Source organism: Somniosus microcephalus, chromosome 17, assembly GCF_052327205.1.
Source record: "Somniosus microcephalus isolate GS21.2 chromosome 17, FLI_Smic_1.0, whole genome shotgun sequence".
NCBI lineage: Eukaryota > Metazoa > Chordata > Chondrichthyes > Squaliformes > Somniosidae > Somniosus > Somniosus microcephalus.
Window position 1 is genome coordinate 26,397,442 of NC_141003.1, and position 17,995 is coordinate 26,415,436.

At 46.4% G+C, this 17,995-nt stretch overlaps 1 protein-coding gene across 4 annotated transcripts in view; it reads right to left on the reverse strand.

Moving 5' to 3' along the window:
- Nucleotides 1–17,995, reverse strand: part of ptpro (protein tyrosine phosphatase receptor type O) — a 202,106-nt gene that overhangs the window by 10,170 nt on the left and 173,941 nt on the right. For 3 of the 4 annotated variants that reach the window (XM_086010114.1, XM_086010113.1, XM_086010111.1), the window contains 5 exons: nt 14,431–14,466; nt 11,871–11,952; nt 10,934–11,024; nt 2,700–2,776; nt 405–539 (listed from right to left, as the gene is read on the reverse strand). In XM_086010114.1, coding sequence (XP_085866240.1) covers nt 405–539; nt 2,700–2,776; nt 10,934–11,024; nt 11,871–11,952; nt 14,431–14,466 — 421 coding nt within the window. Of the gene's footprint in view, nt 1–404; nt 540–2,699; nt 2,777–6,374; nt 7,051–10,933; nt 11,025–11,870; nt 11,953–14,430; nt 14,467–17,995 lie in introns of those variants that run through there. The other variant, XM_086010115.1, reaches the window with a different exon arrangement.

Consider the following 17,995-nt stretch of genomic DNA (forward strand, 5'->3'; position numbering starts at 1 on the left):
TGGGGGAAGTTATAGAGAGGGGGTCGAGTGAGCCCATGGAGGGATTTAAAGATGAAGATTTTTAATTTAAGGCATTAGGGGGCAGGGAACCAACATAGGTCAGCAAGGACTGGAGTGATGGGTGAGCAGGAGTTGGCGTGGGACAGGATACAGACAGTAGAGCCTCTACTCAGTTACTCCCTGTACAGGATGGTCAGGAAGTCAATCTTCCAACACGTGGACTATGTAACTAGGTGGTACATGGGATAGATGCTGTGGTTTGTGCGCTATATACTATTATAGACAAAGCATACATAGAACCTTTCTAATAAATTCTACAGCAATTACAATTGCCAGGGTGAACACGATTGTATGTCGACCACAAAGTAAAACCCTTCTTGCTTGTGTATTCAACAGGCACTTACCCGTCTCCTCTCATTACACTGAGTAAGCATAACAATGATGTGTGATTTCTGCTGCATTATCATCTTCCAGAAATCGTTTCTTGTCTCTGGCAAGGGTCCTTGCGTTGCGATGTACTCGTGCGTAGAGTTAAACCCCTGTGGAAAGAGAATTACATTCATCCTCTCTGCTCCAAGAACTGTGGCTGTCATTGTTAAAGAACAAGGTCAGGAAACAATACCAGTTACAGTAATCCTGGAAAACTGACTCTGCAACTTTAGCCCTCCCCCCACCCCGGTACAATTGAACTTTCCATTCTCCATACTTCAATGCAGCCCTTTTGTTGCTCATCTGAGATGCACCCATTTCTCCTGGTTATCCCTCATCAACTGTCGTTACCTCTGGTGTCCCCCAAGGATCTATCCTTGGCCCCCTCCTATTTCTCATCTGCACGTTGCCCCTTCATCCGAAAACACAGCCTCAGTTTCCACATGTATGCTGACGACACCCAACTCTACCTCACTACCTCTTCTCTCTACCCCTCCACGGTCTCAATTGTCAGACTGCTTGTCCGACATAGTTCCGGATGAGCAAACATTTTCTCCAATTAAATATTGGGAAGACCGAAGCCATTGTTTTTGATCCCCGCCACTGACTCCATCCCGCTCCCTAACATCTGTCTGAGGCTGAACCACACTGTTTGCAACCTATTCCAACGCACTCCTGGCTGGCCTCCCACATTCCACCCTACTTAAACTTGAGGTCATCCAAAACTCAGCTGCCCATGTCCTAACTCGCACCAAGTCCCGTTCGCTCATCACCCCTGTGCTCGCTGACCTACATTGGCTCCCGGTTGAACAGCGCCTCACCCTTGTTTTCAAATCCCTCCATGGCCTCGCCCCTTCCTATCTCTGTAATCTCCTTCAGCCCCATAACCCCCCGAGATATCTGCGCTCCTCTAATTCTGCCTTCTTGAGTATCCCTGATTATAATCGCTCAACCTTTGGTGGCCGTGCCTTCTGTTGCCTAGGCCCTAAGCTCTGGAATTCCCTGCCTAAACCTATCCGCCTCTCTTTCCTCCTTTTAAAGATGCTCCTTAAAACCTACCTCTTTGACCAAGCTTTTGGTCACATGCCCTAATTTATCCTTATGTGGCTCGGTGTCAAATTTTTTGTCTTACAATATTCCTGTGCAGCGCCTTGGGACGTTTTACTACAGTTAAAGGCGCTATATAAATACAAGTAGTTGTTGTTGGGCAGAATCTTTTACATTCGGCCTTGCTAGATAAATAGCAGCCCCTTCCCACAAACTCTTTGGAATACTTTTAACACATATCCTCTAGGATCCTGAACAACCAGGAAGGTCCAAGATTGGGTCTCTGGTCTGTATTGAGTTAATTCAAGGCAGATAAGGCAGCAGAAGTATTACAGTTGGCCACAGTGGTCTGGGTTGTGAAAGGGAAAAATCAGCCAACATTTCCACTCCTGATCACTATCCAGCCATCCCTGCTGGACATGCACGTGTGGTATTTGGGCGAGACTAGGATTAGATTTGTTGTGATATGTACATAGTAAAATAGCCTGTTGACACTTGTGATGGTTCAGCCGTGGAAAATGGCAATCGGAATGTACCCGACATTCATAGAACCCCATCCCAGCAAGGAGTCAACAGCTTCACGTTAGAGGAGAAATTTATGAAAGAAGAAACAAAATCTAAATCTTTAAGATCTAAACATGTACATTCAAGTGGAAGATGGCCATTTTAAAAATTGCAATTGAACTCTGAAACCAACCCCAGGTAATTTGACAGGAACAGCAGAACTATCAGGAAATCTATTATATCCTGCATCAGCTTACAAGTCAATTTGGAGAAGCAGGGACCATGCAGCTGCTTATTCTGGCCATTTTGGCATTGACCCCTATTCGGATAAGTGAATAATTCGGATAAGCGATTGCTTATTAATTCCAATGTTTTACTGCACTGAAACTAATAACGAACAATGAAATAATTTATATGCGCAGAGCATGTTGTCAGGACAAATTGGCATTGAATTAAATAGCATCGACTGCACTAGTGGGAGATGACCAATTGGAGGTGGGCTTGATTGTACTGCTCCTACAATGATTAAACGGTGTCCGGGCCACTGTATGGTACTTCTGGCTTTACAAAACTACCAGTGTTGCACTGCTCCTAATGGGGGGGCATTAGTTGTAATGTCGGTGACCCATTAATTCATTATATTATAACTATAAATTCACTCCACTGAACCTGAATGAAAAGGGCCAATGAAGACTTCCTGTGCCACACCAAGTACTTACAGGGATGTAGTTAGCATTGACGTAGTCTGAGCCCTCTTCATTGTGCAGAGAAATTAATTTCACTCGACTGAAGTCATCTGCAGAGACAACGGCATCAGCATGAAGACATTACAAGGCCCTAACGTGTTGAGTAGATAATATCTTCAGTACCTGAAGCTGTGGAATTTATCTAAAGGAAGCATGCAACAAGTTGATGAGAACTGTCTTTGCAACATTTGGGTTTCTGCTGGTGAGATAGTGACAATAAATAATCTTGGTGCCAACACACAGGTATTTGTTGAAGTGCAGATCAGGCCCACAGAAGTTGGGCCCCTGTTTTCATAATTATTTGTCAACCTCTCTTGCTAACTTTTTTTAACTGAAGTACAAAGGAACACTTTTTTGCAGCTGGTGTCACTTCCACTGCTTTCCATATTTATGTGCTATTGGCACATCTGACCAGCTTACAGATTTCGGGCGCGATTTTCCCAGTGGAGGCGGGTTTCGGTTTGGGTGGGTTCCAAATCCGCCTCCACTGAGGTGGGAAAAATTTGCGATTTTCCCCTAATTGGCCAGTTAATTTCAGAGGTGTGGGTTCCCCTGGGCCAATTAGTGTTTTGGGACTGAAACTCACCGCTGCTGACGTCACTTATCCAGCTTCATTTAAGGGCTGCTTGCTGCCTTTGCTCTTCCACTTTTTTTTTGGTCGATGCTGCACCACCTCCAAACTTTTATCTCCTTGAAGAATGGCCAGCTCCAAGGCAAGGGCCTCCCCAAGGTTCTCGGATGAGGCGCTGGGTATGCTGGCTGAGGAGGCGAGAGCTAGCAGGGAGGTGCTCTTGCTGTCATCTGGGAGGAAGAGGCCTCCTAAAGAAAGCAAGGCTGTGTGGGTCCAGCTTGGGTGATTGTTTCTGTTCATTGATGAAATGCCATTCCTGTGTGACTGTATTAAAATTAGGTGATGGCAAACTGTTATTTCGGCTTAGGCAGCTCCACATTGCGGGCTCCGCGACACTTGCGTGGTCAGGTTGGTGGTCAGTGAAAGGAGGCCAGAGAGTCATGTCCATTGTCTATCGTGTTAAGAAGGAGCCAAGCACATGTGCCACTATGGGCAACCTATGCAAATCTGACCAGGATGAGTGCATCCCTTGCATCACAGGCAGCCATTTGCTCGCGTGCTGCCGCTGCTGCTGGTCGATACGCCACCGCTCGATCCTCCTCCTCTGAAGAGGCTATGAACTGAGCTACTTGCTCATTAGGAAGCTACAAGCCACGACGCTGTGCCATGTTGTGCAGTGCACAGCAGACCACAACCATTCTGGAGACTGGCTGCTGAATACTACAGGACTCCACCTGATCTGTCAAGGCATCGAATCGTATCTTCAGCAAGCCAATGGTTTGCTCGATGATGGACCTGGTCGAAATGTGGCTGGCGTTGTCTCACTCCTCAACCTCGTTAGCTGGCCTCCTGATCGGCATCATTAGCCACTTCAGGGGGTAGCCCTTGTCACCAAGGAGCCATCCGTTAAGTTGGTTTGGCGGATTGAAGAGCAGAGGAACTCGAGTTCCGCAGGATGAAAGTCATGGCAACTACCACAGAACTTGGCGCAAACATGCAAAATCTCCTCCTTGTGGTTACACACCAGATGTATGTTGAGGGAGTGGAAGCCCTTGCGGTTGACCAAGATAGCTGGGTTTTGATGGGGTGCCCTAAGGGCCATATGTGCAGTCTATGACACCTTGCACCATTGGCAAGCCTGCCATATTTGCAAAGCCAACCGAACACACAGTTACACTTGCTTGATCCGTGGAGAAGTTGATATAATTGTGCACCTTTGCAAAAAGGGCATCGGTAACCTGCGTGATGCAAGTGTAGGTGGCCGACTGGGAGATGCTGCTGCTGATCGCTGGAAGGAGCCCGAGGCAAAAGTTGAATGCGGTGGTGACTTTGACAGCCACTGGTAAGGAGTGTCCACCCGCTCCTCTGGACTCCAGGTATTGGTGCAGCAGTGTGCAGATGTCTTCGACAACCTGTTGCGAAAGCCTGAGCCTCCTTTGGCACTGCTGCTCACTCATGTTGAGGTAGCTCATCCTCTGTCTGTAAACCCTGAGAGGGGGGTATCTCCTGTGGCGACGTGCTTCCATGCGCTGGCGCCTTCTGCCTTGTGCAGCATCAGGTGGGTGAGCAGGATGTTAGCGCTCCTGCTGCTGTTGCTGCTGAGCTGCCTGGTTCTGCTGCTGCTGTGGCTGTTCCTCATCTGAAATAAATGGTTCCCATGCTGCTGGCAGATACCTCCGTTGGGAAAGTGCCCAGTCCAAGCTGGGAGAGGGTCTTCCAAGGAGGTCCCACAGTTGAGAGATAGAAGCTGCAGCACCTCCGACTCCGGTAGGCCTGCGACTTCGGTAGGCCTGCTAAAAGTGCTGAAAGACCTGTGGAACAAAAGTTCTGCCACCTGCAACTGCTCCCTGATGAAAGCTCCGTTTTAATGGTGGGGCTGCAGCTGTGAGGAGGCCACCCACTTGTCAACCCGACAGGATTAGCTGGCGTGTTTAGGAGGGTCGTTCTACACGCACAAAATGTGGCAAAATAACAAAGATCTGTCAAAATAGGATTATAGAGGTCCTTAACTACTATTTAAGGGTCTTAACTAATGGAGGCAGGACTGAATCGCACCCATCAAACCCGTCTCCAGCAAAATTGCACGGAGGTGGGTTGCAGGCAGGTTCCGAACCCGCTCTCAGTTTTTGCCATTTTGCCAACTGACCCGCTTCCTCGGGGCTGGGAAAATCACCCCCTAAGTGTCCATGTCCTGGAGAGTTTCCAATGACCCTGGTGGGATTCCACTTAAACATTGTCTCCCCTTCCCCCCCAGTCTCATATTAGAAAATACTCAGTGATAAGTTTATTGTTGATCAGTTTCTTATCCAGTCTCAAGTTCTTCCCAGGATTTTTGTGGCTTAGTTTAACTAGAAGTCTTTCAGGTAAAACTGTCAGAAGCTTTCTGAAAGTGCAAATAAATTATCTCCTAGGGAGTTGCAATATCGAATTTATCTGCTGCATAGTGAAAAAGGCAAGGAGGTCTGTTAAGTAGGATCTTACTTTCTAAACTCATGCTGGCTGTTTTCATTAAGTTATTGCTGTACATCTCCAGACTCCCTGTGGATCTGGTACTGCAGGATTGCTGGTGTGAAGGTACTGCAGCAGCGCCTTTAGGCCAGTTCTATGGGGCTGTCCGTGAGCTGGTACATTAGGACTGCCCATGGGTCGGGACTGACCTGTGGATCAGGAGTGTGGATCTGGCCTATAGATTGGTACTGCAGGACTGTCCAGGAGTTCATATAGTAGAACTGCCTATGAGTCAGTACTGTGGGATTGACCATATGTTGGTACTGTGGGACTGGCCATGGGCTGGCACTGTGGGACTGGCCATGGGCTGGTATTGTGTGACTGGTGGTGGAATGCTACGGTGAGCTACATGTGTAAATAAATAGTTTAGTTGCTGACTTTGTCACTTCCAATCCCACATAAAATTATTGCAGATCTGTGATCACCCAACACGACGTCAATCTTTACTTAGAACTTTCAACATTTTGTAAATCTATCAAGTAAATCACATTTCCACGGAACATATGGCAGAAAAGATAAGCACCTCCAACAAGCAGCATGATGTGCCTCAATAAATCCGAGACTCGATGTTAGCGCAACAAAACAAGGCTTTTATTGACTTAGAAGGTAACACACAGGAGAGAGGTATCTTCCATCCAGAGCTCTGCCGTACTGGATGTGCTGCAGGCTGGGCCAGCTTACATAGGGGCCAGGTATGGGCGGAGCCCTACACATAGTACAATACAATGGTGAGGAAACGGAACAGAGGTAAGGGAAATGAAACTGAAACCAGTCACAGGCAGTGATGAATGGAATATTTCATCACATTCACCCCTTCTATAGATTTAGTCTGCTCGGGGGTTTGATAGTCCTCTGCGACCGACGTGGCTGTTGTGGTGTCGGCTGGGTGTCCCCGGTGGCCTCCTGGGTCTCTGCCGGGGGTGCCGCCAGGGTTGTTGACGGGGTAGTTGGTGGGGGTGCCGTTGGTCGATGTTCTTCCGGGGGTGATGAAAGAGTGGTGGGTGGGTAAGAGTTGCTGTGATCGTTGTTGCTGCTATTGTCGTGGTTGTTGTCGTTACCGGCTGGGGCGACGTCTTTTATGGACACGGTGTCCTCTCTACCGTCGGCGTGCTGGACATACGCGTATTTGGGGGTTGGCGTGGAGTAGGTGCACTGGCTCCACGAGAGGGTCCGTCTTGTGGCCCCTCACATGCCTTCGCACGAATACCGGACCTGGGGTGGAGAGCCATGACGGCATAGATACGCCTGAGGTGGATTTCCGGGGAAAGACAAACATTCGTTCATGAGGCGTGGCATTAGTGGCAGTACACAATAGCGACCATATCGAATGGAGCACATCTGGGAGGACTTCCTGCCAGCGGGAGATAGGGAGGCCCTTGGTCCTTAGAGCTAGAGTGACTGCTTTCCATACTGTCCCGTTCTCTCGCTCCATTTGACCGTTACCCCGGGGGTTGTAGCTGGTGGTACGGCTCGTGGCGATCCCCCTGGACAGCATGTACTGGCGTAGCTCTTCACTCATGAAGGACGCCCCCCTATCCGTATGGATGTAGCTCGGCATACCGAACAGGCAGAACAGGCTGTTGAGGCATTTAATGACCGTGGCGCTGGTCATGTCTGGGCAGGGGAAGGCGAATGGGAACCGGGAGTATTCGTCCACAATGTTCAGGAATTAAACATTGCGGTCGACGGACGGGAGGGGGCCCTTGAAATCTAAGCTGAGCCGCTCAAAGGGCCGTGTAGCTTTGATTAAGTGGGCTCTATCTGGGCGGTAGAACCGAGGCTTGCACTCAGCGCAAGTGCGGCAGTTCCTGGTCAGAGACCGAACTTCCTCAATCGAGTAGGGTAAGTTGCGGGACTTTATGAAGTGGAACAGCCGCGTGACCCCTGGGTGGCAGAGGTCGTTGTGGAGGGTCTGTAGCCGATCCCCGGTGGCGCTGGCACACATCCCTCGTGAGAGGGCGTCAGGGGATTCGTTAAGGGCCCCTGGCCGGTAAATGATGTCGTACTCGAAGGTGGAGAGCTCGATCCGCCACCTAAGAATCTTATCATTTTTGATCTTCCCCCTCTTTATTATTGAACATAAACGCTACCGACCGCTGGTCGGTAAGTAGGGTGAAGCGTTTGCCGGCTAGGTAGTGGCGCCAGTGGCGCACTGCCTCCACGATGGCTTGGGCCTCTTTTTCCACGGAGGAGTGTCTGATCTCGGGCCCTTGGAGGGTCCTCGAGAAGAAAGCTACGGGCCGCCCCGCCTGGTTGAGGGTGGCCGCCAAGGCAAAGTCAGACGCATCACTTTCCACTTGAAATAGAGTGTTCTCGTCCACTGCCTGTAGCGTGGCCCGCTCAATATCCTGCTTAATGCTTTTGAAGGCGGCGTGGGCCTCAGCAGAGAGCGGAAAAGAGGATGCTTTCAAGAGGGGGCGGGCTTTGTCGGAGTAGTTGGGGACCCATTGGGAATAATAAGAAAATAACCCCAGGCACCTTTTCAGGGCTTTGGGAGTGTTGGGCAGGGGCAGCTCCTGTAGGGGGCGCAATCGGTCGGGGTCTGGTCCGATTTCCCCATTCTCCACCACGCTGCCTAGTATGCAGAGGCGCGTGGTGTTGAAAACGCACTTGTCCTCGTTGTAGGTGAGGTTGAGTTTTTGTGCGGTTTTCAGGAACCCCTCGAGGTTCGAGTCGTGATCCTGCTGGTTGTGACCGCAGATGGTGACATTGTCGAGGTAGGGGAAGGTTGCCTGCAAGTGGTGGTCATCGACCATGCGGTCCATCTCCCTCTGGAAGACCGAGACCCCATTCGTCACCCCAAAGGGGACTCTGAGGAATTGGTAGAGGCGTCCGTCCGCCTCGAAGGCGGTGTACGGGCGGTCCTCTGGTCTGATAGGGAGCTGGTGGTACGCTGACTTGAGGTCGATGGTGGAGAACACCCGGTATTGGGTGATTTGGTTCACCATTTCTGATATGCGGGGTAGCGGGTAGGCGTCTAATTGGGTGTACCTGTTGATCGTTTGGCTATAGTCGATCACCATCCGTTTCTTCTCGCTACCCCTTACCACTACCACTTGGGCGTGCCACGGGCTGTTGCTGCGTTCAATAATGCGCTCTTTCAGGAGCCTGTCTACCTCGGTCGCGATAAACCCCCTGTCCTCCCAGCTGTACCTCCTGCTTTTGGTCGCTATTGGCCGGCAGTTAGGGGTAAGGTTCGCGAATAGCGAAGGCGGCTTTACCTTCAGGGTAGCCAGACCGCACACTGTGAGGGGCGGCTGGGACCCACCGTACTTGAGCGTGATGCTTTGGTGGTTGCACTGGAAATCCAGGCCCAAGATCACGCTCGCACATAGATTCTTCATGATTAATACTTTAAAATTATCGTATACAGTTCCGTTAACGGACAATTGTACCGTGCAGTAACCCATAATGGTCGATGTCTGGGTTTTATCAGCCATAGAGATGGTACCCCGAGTAGGGACCACCTTTAGGGAGAGTTGTTGTGCCAGTTCAGGGTGGATAAAACTCTCCGTGCTTCCACTGTCAATTAAACATTTAACCCCGCACCCGTTTACCTCTATGTCCACCATTGATTTGGATAGCGGGTGCGGCCTGGTCTGGTCCACTGTGACCGATGCCACTGTAGGGCCCTGATCGAGACAAGATGGCGTCCACGCTGTCTGCTCATAAGATGGCGGACCCCACGAGGTCGGGCAAGATGGCATCCAAGATGGCCACTCCCACGGCGCACACGCGGCGGTGGCGGGTTTTCCGGCGGGGTTCCCTCTGCACACCTTCCCGAAGTGCCCCTTCTTACCGCACTTAAAGCAGGTGGTGCCTTTCGCCGGGCACAGGTTTCTGGTGTGCTTCGGCTGCCCGCAGAAGTAGCAGTTGGGTCCCCGACGCGTCGCGGCTGTCGTAGGGCTTCTGGGGGGAGAGCGGGGCCCCGACGGTGTCGGGCTGCCGGGCGGGGAAGATGCCTTCCAAGATGGCGGCGTGGACGGCGCGGGCTGAAGAGTAGGCGTCCGAGTTTCTCTGGGCCACATCCAGGGATCGCGCTGTGTCCGCAGCCTGTTTCAGGTCCAATCCCGTTTTTTCCAGCAGTCTCTGCCGGATGTAAGTGGAGCTGAGGCCTGTGATAAAGGCATCGCGAACAAGCTCGTCAGTGTACACTGCGGCTTTTACATCTTGGCACTTGCAGTCTTTGCCAAGCGTTTTCAGGGTGCCTAGGAACTCCTCCACCGATTCCCCAGGTCGCTGTGCGCGAGTAGCGAGCAGATGCCTAGCATACACCTCATTCGTAGGCTGCTGGTAATGCGCCTTTAAGATGTCGCAGGCGGCCGGGTACGTGTCTGCGTCTTGGATGAGGGGGTAAACCCGGTGGCTTACCCAATTCCGCAGAATTCCGAGTTTCATACTCGCAGCGTCCGTAGCGCCTTTGACGGCTGCGGAATTGTCCAGGAAGAATTCCATACACATAAACCAGTGTCCGAAGCGTGCCGATGCGTCCGAAGCATGCTGGTCCAAATCCAAACGTTCGGGTTTCAAGAGTTGATCCATTGTGTTGAAAATTAAGTCAATAAAATTGATGTGCCTCAATAAATCCGAGACTCGATGTTAGCGCAACAAAACAAGGCTTTTATTGACTTAGAAGGTAACACACAGGACAGAGGTATCTTCCATCCAGAGCTCTGCCGTACTGGATGTGCTGCAGGCTGGGCCAGCTTACATAGGGGCCAGGTATGGGCGGAGCCCTACACATAGTACAATACAATGGGCCAGGTATGGGCGGAGCCCTACACATTGTTCCGTTTCCTCACCATTGTATTGTACTGAGGTAAGGGAAATGAAACTGAAACCAACCACAGTCACAGGCAGTGATGAATGGAATATTTCATCTCACAGCACTCACACCATTATAAAAATAATGGAACATAAGAATTTTTAGGATCCGTAAAAGACCATTGGGAGTTTAAGATAAAAGCACCCTGGTTTAGAAACTGCAATGCATTACATTTTTAAAAAAAAAGTCTCGTGATATTTCACAGGAATTACACTGCATTTCTAATTATAGACGACAGGAAAATGGTCTTGTTTGAGGATTATGCGATGAATGGCTGCTTTGTATGACTCCCCAAATACTCACATGGCAGGATATTAGTGTAACGATTTTTGCATCGATTTACTGGCAGTTCAGCTGCATCATGGGATATATCCTGGCCAACCAGCTTTAGATCCTGGCAATGAAAACCAGAGTGATAATCAGTTTGTGGAAAGTTTAGATCTGCACAATGATGACAAGGCACATGCAAACACACAAGGACAAACACTGTAAAAGATCCAAATGTTTGTTTAATTAAAAAAAAAACTTGTAATCTAAATTTGAAATAGAATTGTTTGTAGTGGAGGCAGCTAAACTGGCTTCCAAGCAAATAACGTGCAGTTAAATGACTACCATTTAATGACAGTGCTGTCCTGTTATATTTATAGATACAGTTTGCTGCCCTGTATACCGGTCAGTTCCCATCTCAGCTGTATTACTGAGGGGAAATGTAAGAAGTCACACATTGACTGCTGCGATTATCTCTGCCGAGGTGTGATAAATGGCAGTTGGAAAGGTTACCTGTAAACATCTGACATGATTCTCTGACTATATAAGCTGTGTCTTTATGCATTTCTCCACTTCACCTGAAGAAGGAGCAGCGCTCCGAAAGCTTGTGATTTCAAATAAAGCTGTTGGACTATAACCTGGTGTTGTGTGACTTCTTACATTTGTCCACCCCAGTCCAACTCCGGCATCTCCACACCATTACTGAGGGGAGGCATAGAGCAGGAACAGGAGACTTTCCCATGCGTCGGGGTGGGGGGGTTGGTGAGGGAAGAAGGAATAATATAAAATAAATCAGCGATGGTGAATCACAGCTTACTCTCGTGTCTCCTGTCTAATCAGGTAATGAGGGGCATGAGGGGCACGAGTAGGTTGTCTGCCTGCCATCTGAGCTGAAGTGGCCGGGCAGAGAAAAAGGGTCTGCGGAGGAGGAAACACTTCAACATCTGTTTTATTGGGTGAAGGAATACCTTACCTCAAACTGCAGAGAGAATTTGTAATCGGAGTCTCTAGCCATTTCCTTGAGATATGATTCAAAATCATCCAGCTGAACAGGGCTGTGGGAAGCGAACAAAAAGAAAACCATAATTTAACTCACGCAATTGATCATGAAAAGGAATGAATTCATATTAAAAATGACTTCACTCGTTCCATAATAACAAGATATCCTGGAGAGGCCATTCCTATTGCAATGAGTTTTGCTTGCTTTTGTGGCATTGCCAGACCTTTTGTCAGGACTTCTTTCAATTAGTTCAAAAGATCATTATCTAGGAAGTGCTCGCTCCTATTCAATATTACTAGTCTGTAGAAAGGAGTGCTTAAAGTTATACTACGTAGTAATATTGCACAGTTACATTTATATGCTCCTCTGGCAGTGTGAGGCAGTTGGTTCTTGTCCAACAGTGAGACTGCTACTACCAGTCTCATTGTCTTTGCTAAATCACTAGTAAGATTGAATCTCCTCATAAGGTACAGTACAAAGTCATAACACAAACCTAGCATTTATCACTGGTAACCTTCTACATTTCAGTGAGAGCTGAAGCCAGAACCAAACACTGAAATGAAAGTCACCGGGGTGGATCTTGACTTTCTGCGATTAGTGTAAAACGGGTGATAGCGAGTCAGCAGCCCGTTTTGCACCTCTCCCGATTTTTATTTGAAGTAGGAGATATAAAACAGGCTGTCGACTTGCTATCGCCCATTTTACACTAGCGCACAAAGTCTGTTGGGCTACGTTGCCTGAATCAGTTAGTACATTTACTAATAATTAAACAAACAGCTTGGTCCTGTCAATTCACTTTTTAAAAGAACATATTACTTGACATCTCATAGGGATGATTTGTGCCAGATTATTTTTAACCCTTTAAAATCTGGACTATAGGCTCTTAATACATGGCTCATGATTTTCAAGATGACTGACTAGCAATTGCAATTATGGGAGGCACTCCATACGGGCAACAGCATATTGAAGAAAATAAGTGTAAAAAGTGGCCATGTTATCAGTTTCCCTGGGCTAATCACTTGCACCTCCTAGAGTCATATCAGCAAACATCTGCCATGATCTTATTGAATGGCAGAACAGGCTTGAAGGGCTGTATAGCCTACTCCTGCTCCTATTTTTTATGTTAACACTAAGGAGCAGGGTCACCACCCATTCTTATGGCCTTGGAAGGGTAAGGATCAATAAAGGAGAAATAGAATTTATACTCTACAGTGCTGAGAAAGGAGCAGCTTAAACAAGAAGTATTGCTGAAATTGGGTTGGACTGGTTTCTTGTTTCCTGACCTTGATTAAAATAACAAGCAGCTGTCTGTGGTCTTGCAGTAAATATTTCACCGACTCATCAGTTATGCTCAGAGTGTTACTATGCAATGCTGATTTGCAGAAGCAGTTGAACTGAAAACAGTTTTTGTTTTTATGCCAGTTCTGATCAACCTGAGGGCAATAAACTTGAGAATTATTCAAACTGTCTCACTCTTGAGGGCCCGGTAGCACGGTACATTGGTGCACCAATGAGCACAGCCACTGGTATGAGGAAAGACTTGTGGCCGGCAGTTGGCTCCACAATGACTTTCCAGTTTCAGCCACGGCACTGATTGAAAGAGGCTTCTGAAGAGTAGGGGGTGGGAAAAGCCAGAGGGCGAGTCACACCAGTGATTCATATGCACAGGCTGGCGATTGCATCCATTGTGCAGTCCACTGGTAGAGGCCTTGCAGCAGAGTGACTGCCAAACTGTCCTCTTGCCTCAGAAATGGGTGGCTGGCCCGAGAGAGACCTTAAAATAGGAATAAATGAACAAAAAATAAAACCATTGGTTTTGCTATTGCACAATTATCCTATGAGAATGTTTGCAATGCACCACTGTTGAGGACAATACTGGAGGAAAACTTATTGAACCCTGTAAGATTGACAAAAACAATTATTCCTTAAGGGGATGTAGTGACCATGTCGTGTGGTAGGGACAGCAATCTCAGTATCAGTCTGCGGGTCATAATTTCTGATTGACATTTTGATTCTTAGTTTTAACCAGAGGCTCTGAGAAAGGCAGCTTCATCCCATGCAGGATCTGTGCCTCTCCATAATTATGCTGAAAAAAAATCATACCTTGAAATCTGTTCTGGGTTACCAGAGACTGGTATTTTCTAAGAGATCAGATCTGAAGTTTTTCCTAGTTTTAGGGACATGGTTAGAGCTTCATTCCTTCACCACTTCCCTTTTGAGTACAACAGTTGTATCAATGTACTGGAAGCACCTACAATTTAAGATAGCGGTGGCGTATCTTTCTGCAACTGAAGATCCTTGCAGGTACAGAATTTACAAGAGCCCTACTCTCATACCAAAGTTGGAGCAATGTAGAGACGTGAGCCTGGTTCGCAGACACTTGTGTGACAGATAGTTTACAAAGTATGAATCAAGTGTTTATGGGTTCAACAGTTGTACTTCACATTAATAGTACTGAAACTTTAATATACAACACTTGGAATAGAACCATTTTCAATCCTTTTAAAGTTCATTAGACAAGAGCTAAACGTACTTGGCTAGTTTCCTCTTCTTCAGTGCATATTTATTCCTGTAAGTAAAAAAACATGTGATAAAAAGATGAAAAACCAGTTTCTATCTTTACTGAGGAAATTTATGGAACTTCCTCAATGAAACAGTACACAAGAATTTAATTTAGAAACACATTGTGCTAAAATACTGTTAGTACCCATCCACACTCCGATATAGCTCACTGTAAAATAAGGCCTTTTAACCCCTTCTCTCCTGAATCTCTTTCATGTTATTAACCTGATATCTGATAACCACATGGCTCACTCCTCATCCTCCAGTGAAGGAAGAGTCTAAAAGGATTTACAGAGGCTTGGAAAGAACCCATGCAAGTAATAAGTAAATGACACTAAATATCAAAACTTACAGTAAAATGTAGGAACTGTGATTATTACACAATGAAAAATATATGCTTACAGAATGGTTGGACATATAGACAAATGCAAGGGTAAATTCACTATTCACAGTGGGCAGTCACACTTATAGTGTAAGTACTTTAGTTACTAATACATCCCACAATGTAGGTGTATTAGTTACTAACGTATTTATAATGTAACGGTATTATATCTAACTGTGCGCGTATTAGTTATGAATGATTGATTATAATGTGAACATTCATTACTAATGCACTTGAGTTAATGTATATACTAATGTATATTATAATGTTAACCATTAATTATTACATGTATCTGAGAATGTAGGCACGTTACCTACTCGTATATCTTAGGATGTGGCTACTTTCATTACCATTGCATCTTGGATGTTGGCCCATGAGTTAATGTATATTGTAATGTAGGCACATTACTTACTAGTATATCATATAATAGTTCTTGTATATAAAAATCTTATAATTAATTACCAGAATATCTTATGTACTGGCATTAAATACCAATGTACCTTATAATGTAGATACATTAGTTAATAATGAATGTGTGTGTATGTATATATGTATATATAATATATATATACATTAGTATTTAATGCCACTACATTATAAAATAACTAATGTAGCAGCATTAGTAATTAATACATCTTGCAATGTAGGCACATTAGTTACTAATTTAATAATGCATTTGCATTAGTTACTAATTTATCTTAATGCAGGGTCACTAGTTACTAATATATCTTATAACATAGGTGTACTAATTACTAATATAATGTAGGTACATTAGTTACTGATGAACTAATCAGAGACCTGAGGATAATTTATCACCCATTAAAGGTAAAACAATGTGAGCTGGCTGTAGGGAATGCAGATAGGATTTTGGGTTGTATAGTAAGGACCAGAGTACAAAATTGACTGAGAATCAGATTTTGTTTCTTCAGGATGTGGATGTCACTGGCAAGGCTGGTATTTATTGCCCATCCCTAGTTGCCCTTGAGGTGGTGGTGGTGAGCTGCCGCCTTGAACCGCTGCAGTCCTTGTGGTGAAGGTGCTCCCACACTGCTGTTGGGTAGGGAGTTCCAGGATTTTGACCCAGCGACAATGAAGTAACACCACTATATGTCCATGTCATGATGGTGTGTGACTTGGAGGTGGTGGTCTTCCCATGCACATGCTGCCCTTGACCTTCTAAGTAGTGGAGGTCGCATGTTTAGGAGTTGCTGCCAAAGAAGCCATGGCAACTTGCTGCAGTGAATCATGTAGATAGTGCACACTGCAGACACTATACACCCTCACTTGGAGCATTGTGTCCAGTTTTGGTCCCCGCACATTAGGAAGGATATTGAGGTTCTGTAAAATGTGCAGAGGGGTATGACCAAATGTTATGTAGCCTAAGCACTCTTTGTTATTAGGATAGGCTCCAAGTGTTGGGGCTATTTACTTTAGAGAAACAAAGGCAAGGAGATGATGTAACTGAGGTTTTTTAAACCAATGAAGCAATTGGATTCAGTCAGATCGGTTCGGTTCGTGGAGATGAATGGCGATGGTAGGACTATGGAGTATGTGTATAAAATCAAGCAGTTAGGTTAGGTGCCAGGAAATATATCTTTCTGCAGATAGTTATGGTTCCTCTGAAACAAACTACCTGCAGTTCTTTTAAAGGGAACTTGACAGGTTGCTGACTGGAGGACATTTCCAGTTAGGAGGTAAGTTGATAGACAGAAGCAGTTAGGAGCAGATACTCCAAGGGTCTGTATGGTATTTCTGGATGGACGAACTAAAATAGGCCCAATGGCCGCCTTCATCTGTAATGATCTTAAAATTTACGAGCACCGTGGAAAAGTTGAAATCAGCAGCTATATATCTGTTTCACATTTCTTTTTCCTTCCCCATTTTCTACGTCATTCATCTCCTGCTTCAAGTCTCTTTGCAAAGCACCACTCCCGAGTAAGCAGGGAACATGGGCCCCTTGGGTCTATTTCAACTGAGAAATAGCAAAGGTTTTATACTTTCTCCAGTTTACTATTTCACCTCCACTTGCTGCTTACTTAGACAGCCCAGCTGAGAGATCACTGATTTTATTACTGGTGGTAACTTGTACTAGACTGCCTCATTAATGTGTTATAATAAAATAAAGCACCTCATACAATATTGGGAAGAGGGAATGATTATAGTGCTGCAATCTTAATAGGGCTATTAAATGGCATAGCGTGCATATAAAATTGTTCGTCAAACCCTTTTGCTAATTTTCCAAACATAGACATAGTGCAATGTCAACATGTGTTGCCACATCACCAAAGCTCATCATGTACTCAGTGTAACAAAAACAGTGTTGGGTATCTTTTCTCATTTCCCAGGCACAAAGTCAATGGCTCATTCTGAAGAGCTTGAGTTTAGGGATTAACCTCAAACAAAGCCACTGGAATTCTCCTACTGACGAGCTACTCTCACCCACACTGTTAATTATTGCTAAAATACTAAATTGTGAACCTAACTCTACTGCCCGCATCCTGACCTGTCCATCCATCACCCTGTCCTTACTGACCTACATTGGCTCCTTGGTTCCCCCATGACTCAAAATTTAAAATACGCATCCTTGTGTTTCAATCCCTTCGTGGCCTCACCCTGTCCTATCTCTGCAACTTCCACAAGCCTTACAACCCTACCAGAACTCTGCCTGCCTTGGATTCAGGCCTTTTGTGCATCTCCTCCCCTTCACCCCACCATTGGCAGCCGTGCTGTCAGCCATCTAGGCCTTTGCACACTGGAACTTCAACCCTAAATCTCTCCCCTTCCCTCTCCTCCTTTAAGACCCTTCTTAAAACGAACCTCTTTGATCAAGCTTTTGGTCACTACACCTAATACCTCCTCCTTTGGCTTGCCATCTATTTTTGTCCGATTACCCCTGGTGAAGCGAGTGGAGAGGTTTTTCTATATTGAAAGCGCGATACAGCGATACAAATGCAAGTTACTGTTGCAAGTTGATTCTTCCTGCTCCTCTTGACCAATCCTAAAACTAATCTCACCCCCGACACACACACACACACACACACACACACACACACACACACACACACACACACACACAATCACAAAACAAACACGCACATCATGTGCAATACAATACAAATACCTTTTTGAACTCCTATATTTTGTAGCCAGTAGC